The following is a 16,921-nucleotide window of genomic DNA, read 5'->3' on the forward strand; positions in this document are numbered from 1 at the left end:
ACACACACACACACACACACACACACACACACACACACACACACACACACACACACACACACACACACACACACACACACACACACACACACACCAGTACACACCTAACACACACACTAATATGGCTACTCAGTATTTGCATCTGTCACAAGAGAGTACACAAATACCAACCTTACACACGACTAACACACACAAACTCTCATACACCTCTGTCTCTGTCCCCAAGGGGAGGCGGCACAGAAGTGTGTGTTGTCGCTGGTCGATGACACGGTCCACGAGGAGGGGGAGGAGCTTCGACTGGTCCTGGGGAACCACAAGAGCGAATCACCGTTCGGGGCGTTGGTCGGAGAGCTGAAGGAGACCACCATCCTGATTAAAGATACTGCTGACAGTAAGAGAGAGGGAGGGAGGGAGGGAGGAGACCACCATCCTGATTAAAGATACTGCTGACAGTAAGAGAGAGGGAGGGAGGGAGGAGACCACCATCCTGATTAAAGATACTGCTGACAGTAAGAGAGAGGGAGGGAGGGAGGAGACCACCATCCTGATTAAAGATACTGCTGACAGTAAGAGAGAGGGAGGGAGGGAGGAGAGCTGAAGGAGACCTCCATCCTGATTAAAGATACTGCTGACAGTAAGAGAGAGGGAGGGAGGGAGGGAGGAGACCACCATCCTGATTAAAGATACTGCTGACAGTAAGAGAGAGGGAGGGAGGGAGGAGAGCTGAAGGAGACCTCCATCCTGATTAAAGATACTGCTGACAGTAAGAGAGAGGGAGGGAGGGAGGGAGGAGACCACCATCCTGATTAAAGATACTGCTGACAGTAAGAGAGAGGGAGGGAGGGAGGGAGGAGAGCTGAAGGAGACCACCATCCTGATTAAAGATACTGCTGACAGTAGGAGAGAGGGAGGGAGGGAGGGAGGAGAGCTGAAGGAGACCACCATCCTGATTAAAGATACTGCTGACAGTAAGAGAGAGGGAGGGAGGGAGGGAGGAGAGCTGAAGGAGACCACCATCCTGATTAAAGATACTGCTGACAGTAAGAGAGAGGGAGGGAGGGAGGGAGGAGACCACCATCCTGATTAAAGATACTGCTGACAGTAAGAGAGAGGGAGGGAGGGAGGGAGGGAGGGAGGGAGGGAGGGAGGGAGGGAGGGAGGGAGGGAGGGAGGGAGGGAGGGAGGGAGGGAGGGAGGGAGGGAGGGAGGGAGGGAGGGAGGGAGGGGAGCTGAAGGAGACCACCATCCTGATTAAAGATACTGCTGACAGTAAGAGAGAGGGAGGGAGGGAGGGAGGAGACCACCATCCTGATTAAAGATACTGCTGACAGTAAGAGAGAGGGAGGGAGGGAGGGAGGAGACCACCATCCTGATTAAAGATACTGCTGACAGTAAGAGAGAGGGAGGGAGGGAGGGAGGGAGGGAGGGAGGGAGGGAGGGAGGGAGGGAGGGAGGGAGGGAGGGAGGGAGGGAGGGAGGGAGGGAGGGAGGGAGGGAGGGAGGGAGGGAGGGAGGGAGGGAGGAGAGCTGAAGGAGACCACCATCCTGATTAAAGATACTGCTGACAGTAAGAGAGAGGGAGGGAGGGAGGGAGGGAGGAGACCACCATCCTGATTAAAGATACTGCTGACAGTAAGAGAGAGAGAGGGAGGGAGGGAGAGGAGCTGAAGGAGACCACCATCCTGATTAAAGATACTGCTGACAGTAAGAGAGAGGGAGGGAGGGAGGGAGGAGAGCTGAAGGAGACCACCATCCTGATTAAAGATACTGCTGACAGTAAGAGAGAGGGAGGGAGGGAGGGAGGAGAGCTGAAGGAGACCACCATCCTGATTAAAGATACTGCTGACAGTAAGAGAGAGGGAGGGAGGGAGGGAGGAGAGCTGAAGGAGACCACCATCCTGATTAAAGATACTGCTGACAGTAAGAGAGAGGGAGGGAGGGAGGGAGGAGACCACCATCCTGATTAAAGATACTGCTGACAGTAAGAGAGAGGGAGGGAGGGAGGGAGGAGACCACCATCCTGATTAAAGATACTGCTGACAGTAAGAGAGAGGGAGGGAGGGAGGAGACCACCATCCTGATTAAAGATACTGCTGACAGTAAGAGAGAGGGAGGGAGGGAGGAGACCACCATCCTGATTAAAGATACTGCTGACAGTAAGAGAGAGGGAGGGAGGGAGGAGAGCTGAAGGAGACCTCCCTCCTGATTAAAGATACTGCTGACAGTAAGAGAGAGGGAGGGAGGGAGGGAGGAGACCACCATCCTGATTAAAGATACTGCTGACAGTAAGAGAGAGGGAGGGAGGGAGGAGAGCTGAAGGAGACCTCCATCCTGATTAAAGATACTGCTGACAGTAAGAGAGAGGGAGGGAGGGAGGGAGGAGACCACCATCCTGATTAAAGATACTGCTGACAGTAAGAGAGAGGCAGGGAGGGAGGGAGGAGAGCTGAAGGAGACCACCATCCTGATTAAAGATACTGCTGACAGTAGGAGAGAGGGAGGGAGGGAGGGAGGAGAGCTGAAGGAGACCACCATCCTGATTAAAGATACTGCTGACAGTAAGAGAGAGGGAGGGAGGGAGGGAGGAGAGCTGAAGGAGACCACCATCCTGATTAAAGATACTGCTGACAGTAAGAGAGAGGGAGGGAGGGAGGGAGGAGACCACCATCCTGATTAAAGATACTGCTGACAGTAAGAGAGAGGGAGGGAGGGAGGGAGGGAGGGAGGGAGGGAGGGAGGGAGGGAGGGGAGCTGAAGGAGACCACCATCCTGATTAAAGATACTGCTGACAGTAAGAGAGAGGGAGGGAGGGAGGGAGGAGACCACCATCCTGATTAAAGATACTGCTGACAGTAAGAGAGAGGGAGGGAGGGAGGGAGGAGACCACCATCCTGATTAAAGATACTGCTGACAGTAAGAGAGAGGGAGGGAGGGAGGGAGGGAGGAGACCACCATCCTGATTAAAGATACTGCTGACAGTAAGAGAGAGAGAGGGAGGGAGGGAGAGGAGCTGAAGGAGACCACCATCCTGATTAAAGATACTGCTGACAGTAAGAGAGAGGGAGGGAGGGAGGGAGGAGAGCTGAAGGAGACCACCATCCTGATTAAAGATACTGCTGACAGTAAGAGAGAGGGAGGGAGGGAGGGAGGAGAGCTGAAGGAGACCACCATCCTGATTAAAGATACTGCTGACAGTAAGAGAGAGGGAGGGAGGGAGGGAGGAGAGCTGAAGGAGACCACCATCCTGATTAAAGATACTGCTGACAGTAAGAGAGAGGGAGGGAGGGAGGGAGGAGACCACCATCCTGATTAAAGATACTGCTGACAGTAAGAGAGAGGGAGGGAGGGAGGGAGGGAGGGAGGAGAGCTGAAGGAGACCACCATCCTGATTAAAGATACTGCTGACAGTAAGAGAGAGGGAGGGAGGGAGGAGAGCTGAAGGAGACCACCATCCTGATTAAAGATACTGCTGACAGTAAGAGAGAGGGAGGGAGGGAGGAGAGCTGAAGGAGACCACCATCCTGATTAAAGATACTGCTGACAGTAAGAGAGAGGGAGGGAGGGAGGAGAGCTGGAGGAGACCACCATCCTGATTAAAGATACTGCTGACAGTAAGAGAGAGGGAGGGAGGAGAGCTGAAGGAGACCACCATCCTGATTAAAGATACTGCTGACAGTAAGAGAGAGGGAGGGAGGGAGGAGAGCTGGAGGAGACCACCATCCTGATTAAAGATACTGCTGACAGTAAGAGAGAGGGAGGGAGGGAGGGAGGGAGGGATGGGATGGTGGGAGGGAGGGAGGGAGGGAGGGAGGGAGGGAGGGAGGCATGGGAGGGAGGCATGGGAGGGAGGGAGCGAGGGAAATGGAGAAAGGGAGGGAGGAGAGGGATGGGAGGATGGGAGGGTGGGAGGAAGGGAGGGTGGGAGAGTGGGAGGGAGAGTGGGGGGGTGGGAGGGAGGGAGGGAAATGGAGAATGGGAGGGTGGAAAATGGGAGGGAGGAGAGGGATGGGAGGGTGGGAGGGAGAGTGGGGGGTGGGAGGGAGGGAGGGAGGGATCGAGCGAGCGAGGGAAATGGAGAATGGGAGGGAGGGAGGGAGGGAGGGAGGGAGGGAGGGAGGGAGGGAGGGAGGGAGGGAGGGAGGGAAGAAAGGAGGAAGGAACGTGGGAAAAAGAACAAAGGGTGGAGAAACTTCTTTTCACTTCAAACGATAATTATTCAACAGCTCTCGTTGCGATGAACAACATGGTTTGTATATGAATTTAGTTGTATTTATAATTCCGTGTAATCTCCTACATTATCATGATTTATATCTCGTGTTGGGAAATAATGACAGTAATTTGACATAATGACTCATTATCACGTTGTTAAGTTCAGTGTTTAACTGTCATGATTATTCACTGAAGTAACTAGGGCTATACACGTACACATTGCCTCCAGTCCCCCCCTTCTATCTCCTCCTCTCTCTCTCTCTCTCTCTCTCTCTCTCTCTCTCTCTCTCTCTCTCTCTCTCTCCCTCCTAAAACATCTGACCCCCAACCTCCCTCTGACTCCTCTCTCTCTCTCTCTCTCTCTCTCTCTCTCTCTCTCTCTCTCTCTCTCTCTCTCTCTCTCTCTCTCTCTCCCTCCTAAAACGTCTGAACCCCAACCTCCCTCTGACTCCTCTCTCTCTCTCTCTCTCTCCCTCCTAAAACGTCTGACCCCCAACCTCCCTCTGACTCCTCTCTCTCTCTCTCTCTCCCTCCTAAAACGTCTGACCCCCAACCTCCCTCTGACTCCTCTCTCTCTCTCTCTCTCCCTCCTAAAACGTCTGACCCCCAACCTCCCTCTGACTCCTCTCTCTCTCTCTCTCTCTCCCTCCTAAAACGTCTGACCCCCAACCTCCCTCTGACTCCTCTCCAGAGTCTATCATCAAGTTTGGAGAGACCGAGTTCCGTGTGAGTGAGCCCAAGGAGGCAGGCTCTGTTTCCTCCCTGAAGATTCCAGTGCTGCGATTGGGCGACACCTCAAAGTTGTCAGTGGTCCGTGTTCACACCAAGGACGGGTCAGCTACCTCAGGAGAGGACTACCATCCTGTCTCAGAGGGTAAGGACTGAGAACCTACGCTTCCAGACAGGGAAAAACAGAAATGGCATAGAAAGAGTTGGAATGTAAAAGATGAAAAATAACTACAGACCGTAATGTGTGTGTGTGTGTGTGTGTGTGTGTGTGTGTGTGTGTGTGTGTGTGTGTGTGTGTGTGTGTGTGTGTGTGTGTGTGTGTGTGTGTGTGTGTGTGTGTGTGTGTGTGTGTGTGTGTGTGTGTGTGTGTGTGTTTGCAGATGTTAAGTTTAAGCCTGGGCAGACGGAGCACGTTGTAGAGGTGGAGGTGTTGTATGATGGAGTCAGAGAGATGAGAGAAGTCTTCACCGTTCACCTGAAACCTGACGACAACATGGTGGCCGAAACGCAGGTGAGGAGGAGATAGGCCTGTCAGAATCAACCAATCACACACTCTCACTACATACCAATCAATTAACCAACCAATCACACACTCTCACTACATACCAATCAATTAACCAACCAATCACACACTCTCACTACATACCAATCAATTAACCAACCAATCACACACTCTCACTACATACCAATCAATTAACCAACCAACCACACCTGAACACTCTCCCTACATACCAATCAATTAACCAACCACAGCTGAACACTCTCACTACATACCAATCAATTAGTGTTTTTTGCGGTTGAGATCTAATGGCTTTGGTTCAACAGGGCGGTTGGGTCAGCAGTTTAACACACGGTAGTACAAACTAAGTCACTCTAACTCTTACATACTAAGTCACTCTAACTCTTACATACTAAGTCACTCTAACTCTTACATACTAAGTCACTCTAACTCGTACAAACTAAGTCACTCTAACTCTTACATACTAAGTCACTCTAACTCTTACAAACTAAGTCACTCTAACTCTTACATACTAAGTCACTCTAACTCTTACATACTAAGTCACTCTAACTCTTACATACTAAGTCACTCTAACTCAGTCAATCTAACTCATACAAACCCCCTGTGTGTTGTGTCAGATGACTAAGGCCGTGGTGTACATCGAGGAGACCAGCGGTGTGGCCGACGTCGCCTTCCCCTCCCTGCCTCGCGTGGTGTCACTGCTGCACTACGAAGCCGTCAGCAAGACATCTCAGAAGCTCCACCCTCCTGCTGGCTACCCCGTTGTCTGTGTCACCGTAAGTCAGTCTATGTCCGCACAAGTCAGTCTATGTCCCCGAGAGTCAGTCTATGTCCCCGAGAGTCAGTCTATGTCCCCAATGGTCAGTCTATGTCCCCAAGAGTCAGTCTATGTCCCCAATGGTCAGTCTATGTCCCCAAGAGTCAGTCTATGTCCCCGAGAGTCAGTCTATGTCCCCAATGGTCAGTCTATGTCCCCAAGAGTCAGTCTATGTCCCCGAGAGTCAGTCTATGTCCCCAAGAGTCAGTCTATGTCCCCAAGAGTCAATCTATGTCCCCAAGAGTCAGTCTATGTCCCCAAGAGTCAGTCTATGTCCCCAATAGTCAGTCTATGTCCCCAATAGTCAGTCTATGTCCCCAATGGTGAGTCTATGTCCCCGAGAGTCAGTCTATGTCCCCAATGGTCAGTCTATGTCACCGTAAGTCAGTCTATGTCCCCAACAGTCAGTCTATGTCCCCAAGAGTCAGTCTATGTCCCCAATGATCAGTCTATGTCCCCAAGAGTCAGTCTATGTCCCCAATAGTCAGTCTATATCCCCAATGGTCAGTCTATGTCCCCAAGAGTCAGTCTATGTCCCCACAAGTCAGTATTTGTTTCCACAAATCAGTCTATGTCCCCAAGAGTCAGTCTGCAACCATAAGTCTGTCTGTGTCAGTCTCTTTCCCAACAAGTCAGTCTATGTCCCTGAAATTCAACTTGTTTTCCCATTGCCTCCACGAGCAGACAGAGAACACACAGGGAACACATCTGAAAGGGTAGTCTGACTGTGTCAGAGAACACATCTGACAGGGTCAGGGGCTGTAAGACCCAATCTTAACAGAGAGTAAAGTAATTTGGCCTGGCTGTAGTGAAGTAATATTTGTAATAAAAAATCTAATCAAATTTTATTGGTCGCATACACATTTGTAGCAGATGTTATTGCGGGTGTAGTCAAATACTTGTGTAGGAGCCTGAAACAAGGCAGCCGTGTCTATCGGCGCCATATTCCATAAACGCAGCATGTAAAGTGTTGGTCCCATGTTTGAGCTGAAATAAAAATTCCAGCATTGTTCCATACGCACAAAAAGCTTATTTCTCTTGAATTTTATGCACAAATTTGTTTACATCCCCATTTTTCCTTTGCCGAGATAATCCATCCACCTTACAGGTGTGGCATACCACGAAGCTGATTAAATGGCATGATCATTACAGAGGTGCACCTTGTGCTGGGGGCAATAAATGGCAAATCTAAAATGTTCAGTTTTGTCACACAACACAACGCCACAGATGTCTCAGGTTTTGAAGGAGAATGCAATTGGCGTGCTGACTGCAGGAAAAGTCCACCAGAGCTGTTGCCAGAGAATTGAATGTTAATTTCTCTACCATAAGCTGCCTCTAACGTCAATTCAGAGAATGTGGCAGTATATCCAACCGGCCTCACAACCACAGACCACGTGTAATGACGCCAGCTCAAGGACTCCACATCCGGCTTCCTCATCTGCGGTATCGTTGATGAAGCTGTGGGTTTGCAAAACCAAAGAATTTCTGCACAAACTGTCAGAAGTCATCTCAAGGAAGCTCATCTGCATGCCCGTTGTCCTCACCAGGGTCTTGACCTGACTGCAGTTCAGCATCGTAACTGACATCCGTGGGCATATGTTCACCTTCGATGGTCACTGACAAGCTAGAGAAGTGTGCTCTTCACAAGTGAATCCCAGTTTCAACTGTACCGGGCTGATGGCGTCGTGTGGGCGAGCAGGTGCCCCATGGTGATGGTGGGGATTATGGTACAGTATGTGCAGGCAGAAGCGACGGACAATGAACGCAATTTTATTTTATTGATGGCAATTTGGCGACGCCCATTGTCGTTCCATTCATCCGCCACCATCACCTCATGTTTCAGCATGATAATGCACGGCTCCATGTCGCAAGGATCTACACACAATTCCTGGAAGCTTTAAATGTCCCAGTTCTTCTATGGCCTGCATACTCACTATACATGCCACCCATTGAGCATGTTTGGGATGCTCTGGATCGACGTGTGCGACACTGTGTTCCAGTTCCCGACAATATCCAACAACTTCGCACAGCCATTGAAGAGGAGTGGGACAACATTCCACAGGCCACAATCAACAGCCTGATCAACTCTATGCGAAGGAGATGTGACGTGCTGCATGGGAGAAACGGTGGTCACATCAGATACTGACTGGTTTTCTGATCCACGCCCCTACTTGTTTTTAAAGGTATCTGTGACCAACAGATGTATATCTGTATTCCCAGTCCTGTGAAATCCAGAGATTAGGGCCTAATGAAGTTATTTCAATTGACTGATTTCCTAATACGAACTGTTTTTCAGTAACATCTTTGAAATTGTTGCATGTTGCGTTTATATTTTTGTTTTATATTTTTGTTGATTGAACTGTATATTATTTATACCTCACATGCGACTCATAACAAGACTATGCGATTAGCCTATTGAAATGTGTATCTGACTCCATAAAGATAATACACATATGCAAACAAGCATTAGGCAATGAGTTGACGTCGACTAGCAACAAATGGGTCTGAGAGGGTCTATATCAAAGGCAGATATTTATTTACATTATAAAATGAACGATACATTATACAAATCATAAAGCTTAAGTTACATGGCATTAACAAGAGTTACAAAGCATTATTCTAGGCATGATCAGAAAGCGCGAGAGACAGAGAGAGATAGAGAGAGAAGTCATAGCTTGAAAAGTCATGCCCCAAGAGTCCCAAGAGGTGGAGAGAGGAAGAAAGAGCATGTATCTCAACAGCGCAGGTCAGAAACAAAAAAGAAAAAGACAATGAATCTAAGACCCTTTTAAAAGCATCTGAGCTGTTTGAATCTCAAATTGTAACGTTAGTTGTCTATGCAAAAAGTGCACCGTGAACCATTGAAATTTTAAATCATGTTTAAATAAAATACAGTGAATTTTACTGGAGAATAAACTTTGAATAATAATCTGAATGCACAGAAAGTCACTGTGGGCCATGCAATATTAATGAATAAGTCACTGTGGGCCATGCAATATTAATGAATAAGTCACTGTGGGCAATGCAATATTAATGAATAAGTCACTGTGGGCCATGCAATATTAATGTATAAGTCACTGTGGGCCATGCAATATTAATGTATAAGTCACTGTGGGCCATGCAATATTAATGTATAAGTCACTGTGGGCCATTCAATATTAATGTATAAGTCACTGTGGGCCATTCAATATTAATGTATAAGTCACTGTGGGCCATGCAATATTAATGTATAAGTCACTGTGGGCCATGCAATATTAATGTATAAGTCACTGTGGGCCATTCAATATTAATGTATAAGTCACTGTGGGCCATTCAATATTAATGTATAAGTCACTGTGGGCCATGCAATATTAATGTATAAGTCACTGTGGGCCATGCAATATTAATGTATAAGTCACTGTGGGCCATTCAATATTAATGTATAAGTCACTGTGGGCCATTCAATATGAATGTATAAGTCACTGTGGGCCATTCAATATTAATGTATAAGTCACTGTGGGCCATTCAATATGAATGTATAAGTCACTGTGGGCCATTCAATATTAATGTATAAGTCACTGTGGGCCATTCAATATTACTGTATAAGTCACTGTGGGCCATTCAATATTAATGTATAAGTCACTGTGGGCCATTCAATATTAATGTATAAGTCACTGTGGGCCATGCATCAATGAGAGAAATAACACTTTCTGTCTCTTTATTAATGCTTTGAACGTTGGAAACAGATGGTGTGAGAGCAACTCTCACAGACACTTGGTGCAGGTGTTCAGTGGTGAGCCTGGTACGGTATTTGTTTAGAATAAAGTTCATTGTGGAGAATTCTGATTCACGACTGTACGGGAAGCCATTACATTGTCAGAATGTGTAGTGTCAGTTCCCTGGGGTACAGAGACATCAGCAACAGGCACCATCTTTGCCCCAGAAAGAGAGTCACAAATCACTAACCTGCTCCTTCAAAAGACACGTTGCCTTGCAGCTCAATCAACTCCGTCTGCAGTGATGCAACATCTACCCATCTGAAGATCTGTTTTGTTTCTTCTGACAACTTTGTCACATTTGTGACCAAAAATGGGTTCTGGATGAGCAGCAGCAGTTCTCTTCCAACAGTGAAGTCATCAAAGCGAGCCTTGAAATGATCCATCAGGGTTGTCTCCCTGCGTTTGCACCAGAAGATTTGGGGAAGTGGACAAGTTCTCCCTGGAGAAAGCCTGGACTGCTGTTATCATATCACACACTGTGTTGTCCCGTCCCTGCAGCTTAACAGTCAGTTGATTAAGGTGTGATGTAATGCAACTGATTCCTTCTTCTCCTCATTTTCTAAAAACTCAGAAAACTGAGTGGCCTTGTCACTCTTTTGCTTTGATAAGAAAGCTTTCATTTCCTCCTGAATGACCCAAAAGCGTTTTAAAACCACTGTCTTTTGCTGAGCCACCTGATATTGTTGTGCAGTGGTAAGTCATCAAAACGGACATTGTCAAAATTCCTAATGCTCTCAAAAAAGTGGACGAGTTTCATCGTCGTAGTCATGACCTCACAATACTATTGATGGATGATGCAGTGGTATGATGTCATGGTGGTCCTCTTTCAAAACATGCAACCAGTACCCTCCCTCTTGCTGTCATGGCTGGAGCTCCACCTGTGGTGATGGAGACCCCCTGACTTCAGCTCTGTCCCCCCTTTTTTGATGACCTCCTCTCCCTGTGTGTGCTTCTAGATGTGTCAAGGCCCGAACAGCTCCTCGTCGTTGTTTCGTTATAAACAAATCTGTCCAACACCAGAAGCTGGGCATCATTATCAGTGTCATCTGTTGATTTATCCACAACTAATGACGTGCATGGTGCATACTGAATGGCCCTCACAAAGTTGTGAAGTTAAATCAAAAATCATTTTTAACAAGCCATATTAACAAAATATACTGGTGACTGTTGTTGCCACTTGCAGAGGAATGTGTTTAGTCTCAGGGTCCTTAGCTTAGTGATGAGCTTTGTGGGCACTATGGTGTTGAACGCTGAGCTGTAGTCAATGAATAGCATTCTCACATAGGTGTTACTTGTGTCCAGGTGTAAAAGGGCAGTGTTGAGTGCCATAGAGATTGTGTCATCTGTGGATCTGTTGGTGAGGTATGCAAATTCTGCGGAAATGGTGTTGGTGTGAGCCGTGACCAGCATTTCAAAGCACTTCGTGGCTACCGACATGAGTGCTACAGGGTGGTAGCCATTTAGGCAGGTTTCCTTAGTGTTCTTGGGCCTATGGTCGTCTGCTTGAAGCATGTACAGTTGAAGTCAGAAGTTTACATACACTTTAGGTTGGAGTCATTAAAACTCATTTTTCAACCACTCCACATATTTCTTGTTAACAAATTATAGTTTTGACAAGTCGGTTAGGAAATCTTCTTCGTGCATTACACAAGTAATTTTTCCAACAATTGTTTACCTGTGGATGTATTTCAAGGCCTATCTTCAAACTCAGTACCTCTTTGCTTGACATCATGGGAAAATTAAAAGAAATCAGCAAAGACCTAAGAAAACAAATTGTAGACCTCTACAAGTCTGGTTCATCCTTGGGAACAATTTCCTAATGCCTGAAGGTACCACGTTCATCTGTACAAACAATAGTACGCAAGTATAAACACCTTGGGACCACACAGCCGTCATAGCGCTCAGGAAGGAGACGCGTTCTGTCTCCTAGAGATGAACGTACTTTGGTGCAAAAAGTGCAAATCAATCCCAGAACAACAGCAAGGACCTTGTGAAGATGCTGGAGGAAACAGGTACAAAGAATCTATACCCACAGTAAAACGAGTCCAATATTGACAAAACCTGAAAGGCCGCTCAGCAAGGAAGAAGCCACTGCTCCAAAACCGCCATAAAAGAGCCAGACTACGGTTTGCAACTGCACATAGGAACAAAGATCGTACTTTTTGGAGAAATGTCCTGTGGTCTGATGAAACAAAAATAGAACTGTTTGGCCATAATGACCATTGTTATGTTTGGAGGAAAAAGGGGGAGGCTTGCAACCCGAAAAATACCATCCCAACCGTGAAGCACGGGGGTGGCAGCATCATGTTGTGGGGGTGCTTTGCTGCAGGAGCGACTGGTGCACTTCACAAAATAGATGGCATCATGACGGAGGAGAAATATGTGGATATATTGACGCAATAGCTCAAGACATCAGTCTCGGAAGTTAAAGATTGGTAGCAAATTGGTCTTTCAAATGGACAATGACCCCAAGCATACTTCCAAAGTTGTGGCAAAATGGCTTAAGGACAACAAAGTCAAGGTATTGGAGTGGCCATCACAAAGCCCTGACCTCAATCCTCTAGAAAATGTGTGGGCAGAACTGAAAAAGCGTGTGCGAACAAGGAGGCCTACAAACCTGACTCAGTTACACCAGCTCTGTCAGGAGGAATGGGCCAAAATTCACCCAACTTATTGTGGGAAGCTTGTGGAAGGCTACCCGAAACATTTGATCCATGTTAAACCATTTAAAGGCAATGCTACCAAATACTAATTGAGTGTCTGTAAACTTCTGACCCACTGGGAATGTGATGAAAGAAATAAAAGCTGAAATAAATCTCTCTACTATTATTCTGACATTTCACATTCTTAAAATAAAGTGGTGATCCTAACTGACCTAAGACAGGGAATTTAAAAAAACTGAATTTAAATGTAATTGGATAAGGTGTATGTAAACTTCCGACTTCAACTGTAGGTATTACAGACTCGGTCAGGGAGAGGTTGAAAATGTCAGTGAAGACACCTGCCAGTTGGTCTGCGTATGCTCTGAGTACACATCCTGGTAATCCGTCTGGCCCCACGGTCTTGTGAATGTTGACCTATTTAAAGTTCACACAGTCGTTTAAAACAGCTGGTGCTCTCATGCATGCTTCAGTGTTGCTTGCCTCGAAGTGAGCATAAACTGAATTCTCCATTGTTTTTGATGGTAGGCCACTGTGGTAGTCGTACACAAATACCCAAAGTAGCCTAGTTGGCCACTGTTAAAACTGTAAGTTAACGTGGGTACATCCTCAATGTTCATAGTAAACGCACATTCAATTTTGCACTCAGCAGACCTGAAATCTGCTCAGTGACAAAATCAATTAGAGGATACATGGATCATGACACAACGTCCATTTCAGACTACCATTTAGTGGCATTCTGGGGACATTCTAACGACACATTTTTGTTTGCAGGGACGTTCTCTTGGGACCATCAAGCAACGTCCAACCGACTAGTGAAATGAAAGTCCTGGGAACGTCCTACAAAGATCCGGACATAGTTCTGACATGGTGCTCAGTGACTTCCTGGTAACTTACAGGAACTTACAACTAAGCAAAGGTCCCCCCCAGAAAACGTTCCCTGGGCACCATCATGCGACGTCCCCTTGACCATCACAAAGCTCTTGTGGTCATTGAATGTCCCGTGGATAACGTCCTATCAGAACAAAATAGAAACTTTTTCATAACATTCCTTTATGGACATCAAAATACCTTATTATAACGTTATACTGCGACCAAACCATGACCTGCACTGAACGTCCTATTATTTATGGTCCTGAGGTTAACGTTATGCTTTAATGTTCCAAGTGTGAGATACCGTTAACATCTCGCTGAAACCCTTAAAGGGACCTAATGGGAATGTCCTGAGGACGTCCACTGTTTGTTTGGATCCCAGTTGTAAACTGAACTGAGAGGGAGGTGAAGCGAGAGCCATATCTCTGCCCAAAATCTGTCCAAGTTAAGCAGATTCTTAATTATTAAGCAGGTGAGGTGTTTTTCTAACGGGGGCAATGAGAGAGTGTCGAATTTAGATGAAAATTATTTGCTCTTTTGATACGTGAGGTTTGTTTTAATCTAATATAAGTTTCGTAATGCTTAGGTTGTTACAAGTGTACTGATACAGTGCCTTCAGAAAGTATTCAGACCCTTTGACATTTTCCACATTTTGTTACGTTTCAGCCTTATTCTAAAATCTATTAATCTACACACAATACCCCATAATGACAAAGCGAAAAGAGGTTTTTAGAAAATTTTGCAAATTTATTAAAAATAAAAAACAGAAATAACATATTTACATAAGCATTCCGTCCCTTTGATATGAGTCTCGAAATTGAGCTCAGGTGCATCCTGTTTCCGTTAATCATCCTTGAGATGTTTCTATAACTTGATTGGAGTCCATCTGTGGTAAATTCAATTGATTGGATATTATTTGGAAAGGCACACTCCTGTCTATACAAGGTCAGACAGTTGACAGTGCATGTCAGAACAAAAACCAAGCCATGAGGTCAAAGGAATTGTCCTTAGAGCTCCGAGACAGGATTGTGTCGAGGCACAGATCTGGGGAAGGGTACCAAAACATTTCTGCAGCATTGAAGGTCCCCAAGAACACAGTGGCCTCCATAATTGTTAAATGGAAGAAGTTTGGAACCACAAGGACTCTTCCCATAGCTGGCCAACCGGCCAAACTGAGCAGTCGGGGGAGAAGGGCCTTGGTCAGGGAGGTTTACCAAGAACCCGATGGTCACTCTGACAGAGCTCTAGAGTTCCTCTGTGGAGATGGGAGAATCTTCCAGAAGGACAACCATATCTGTAGCACTCCACCAATCAGGCCTTTATGGTAGAGTGGCCAGAGTAAAAGACACACGACAGCCGGCTTGGAGTTTGCCAAAAGGCACCTAAAGACTTTAAAACCATGGGAAACAAGATTCTCTGGTCTGATGAAACCAAGATTGAACTATTTGGCCTGAATGCTAAATGTCACTTCTGGAGGAAACCTGGCACCATCCCTACGGTGAAGCATGGTGGTGGCAGCATCATGCTGTGGGGATGTTTTTCAGCGGCAGGGACAGGGAGACTAGTAAGGATCGAGGCTAAGATGAACAGAGCAAATTACAGAGAGGTCATTGATGAAAACCTGCTCCAGAGCGCTCAGGACCGCAGACTGGGGCGAAGGTTCACCTTCCAACAGGACAACGACACTATGCACACATCCAAGACAATGCAGGAGTGGCTTCGGGACAAGTCCTTGAGTGGCCCAGCCAGAGCCCGGACTTGAACCTGATCGAACATCTCCGAAGAGACCTGAAAATATCTGTGCGGCAACCCTCCCCATCCAACCTGACAGAGCTTGAGAGGGTCTTCAGAAAACAGTTTGAAGAAACTCCCCAAATACAGGTATGTAGCGTCATACCCAAGTAGACTCAAGTCTGTAATCGCTGCTTCCAAAAAGTACTGCGTAAAGGGACTGAATACTTATGGAAATGTGATATTTAAGATTTTTATTTTTATAAATTAGCAAAGATTTCAAAAAAACAGTTTTTGCTTTGTCATTATGGGGTATTGTGTGTAGATTAATGAAGGCTGTAACATAACGAAACGTGGAGAAAGTCAATGGGTCTGAATACTTCCCAAAGGCACTGTATAAATGTGGGTATATGCATGGGTGCATTTTGCATATATTATTGTGAATTTAGGAACATGCAAGCTGACAGTTGATTTGTGTTCTTTGTGATTCACGCATTTATTTTCTCTCTCCCTCACTTCCTCTCTCCTACATCTCCCTCTTCATTCCTCATCTCTCTCTCCCTACCTCCCTCCATTCCCCTCTCCCTCCACCTCCCCTCTCCCCCAACTCATCCAGGCCTGTAACCCTAAGTACCCTGACTACGACAAGACAGGCTCCATCTGCGTCAGCGAGCACATCAACAACACGCTGACGCGCTACCGCTGGCTCGTCAGCGCCCCTGCTGGTCCGGATGGGGTCACTACACCCATGAGAGAGGTGGACTTTGATACCTTCTTCACCTCCTCCAAGATGATCACCCTGGACTCTGTCTACTTCCAGGTGGGGAACCGACAAATTCATGTTCTTCAGCTAATCTTATCACTGAACTATACTGACTGAGGCAAGATTCAATCTCAGTTGTTTTGTTGTTGTTTTGTTGTTTGGTTTTCCTCCTGATTTAAGAAATGTGACTCGAGAGACGAGATTTGTGACTTGGTGGCGTGCTTTGATGTGGGTGTCTCTTGTGTGTGTTTTCGCACGTAGGAAACTTTTGTACACACGGGCAAAAAAGAAACACACAAGATACCTAGACTCACCCGTCTAGGTATCTTGAAAACAGTCAAACCAACTATGCTAGGGTGAGTGAAATTGTGAGTTATTCTCTCATTTGTGTCTGGAAGAAGCTAGCAAGCTAGACAACTATCGTCAATTAGCTTCCGCCTGTGTGCGACCATGGCAAAGTTAGTTCGCTGTTGCATATATATGGGGCTAGTTAGGGACCGTCAATAAATTACACAATGTACATGGACAATAGTTTTTTTATTAAAGGTTTTCAATATTTGTATATTGTATATTTTACAATTCATAATTGGTTTAAGGCTTTTAAGTCATTGAAATTCTGAACTATTGAAAATATTGTCCCATATACATTGTGTTATTCATTGACAGTCCCTAAGTAGCCCTATAGAGATATCCAACATCAAACTAAATATACCACGGTCAGTGTGCATTCCGAGAGAGAATTAAGAACAAACACCCATGTGTTAGTGGGCATTAGCCATTATCCTAAAACTAAACCATTAGCCTACCTAAAACCCAAATATAAAAGGAAATCAGAGACGTCATCAATTCCATACATCTCCA

The 16,921-nt window shown here is 46.2% G+C and overlaps 1 protein-coding gene across 1 annotated transcript in view; it reads left to right on the forward strand.

Annotated features, from left to right (window-relative positions):
- LOC139551908 (FRAS1-related extracellular matrix protein 2-like) overlaps positions 1–16,921 on the forward strand; it is a 275,653-nt gene that overhangs the window by 209,703 nt on the left and 49,029 nt on the right. Inside the window, exons 16-20 of the mRNA XM_071363246.1 lie at positions 227–391; positions 4,901–5,083; positions 5,319–5,449; positions 6,076–6,234; positions 15,914–16,117. Coding sequence (XP_071219347.1) covers positions 227–391; positions 4,901–5,083; positions 5,319–5,449; positions 6,076–6,234; positions 15,914–16,117 — 842 coding nt within the window. The remainder of the gene's footprint in view (positions 1–226; positions 392–4,900; positions 5,084–5,318; positions 5,450–6,075; positions 6,235–15,913; positions 16,118–16,921) is intronic.

This window comes from Salvelinus alpinus, chromosome 24 (genome assembly GCF_045679555.1).
Source record: "Salvelinus alpinus chromosome 24, SLU_Salpinus.1, whole genome shotgun sequence".
In the NCBI taxonomy this organism is placed as follows: Eukaryota; Metazoa; Chordata; class Actinopteri; order Salmoniformes; family Salmonidae; genus Salvelinus; species Salvelinus alpinus.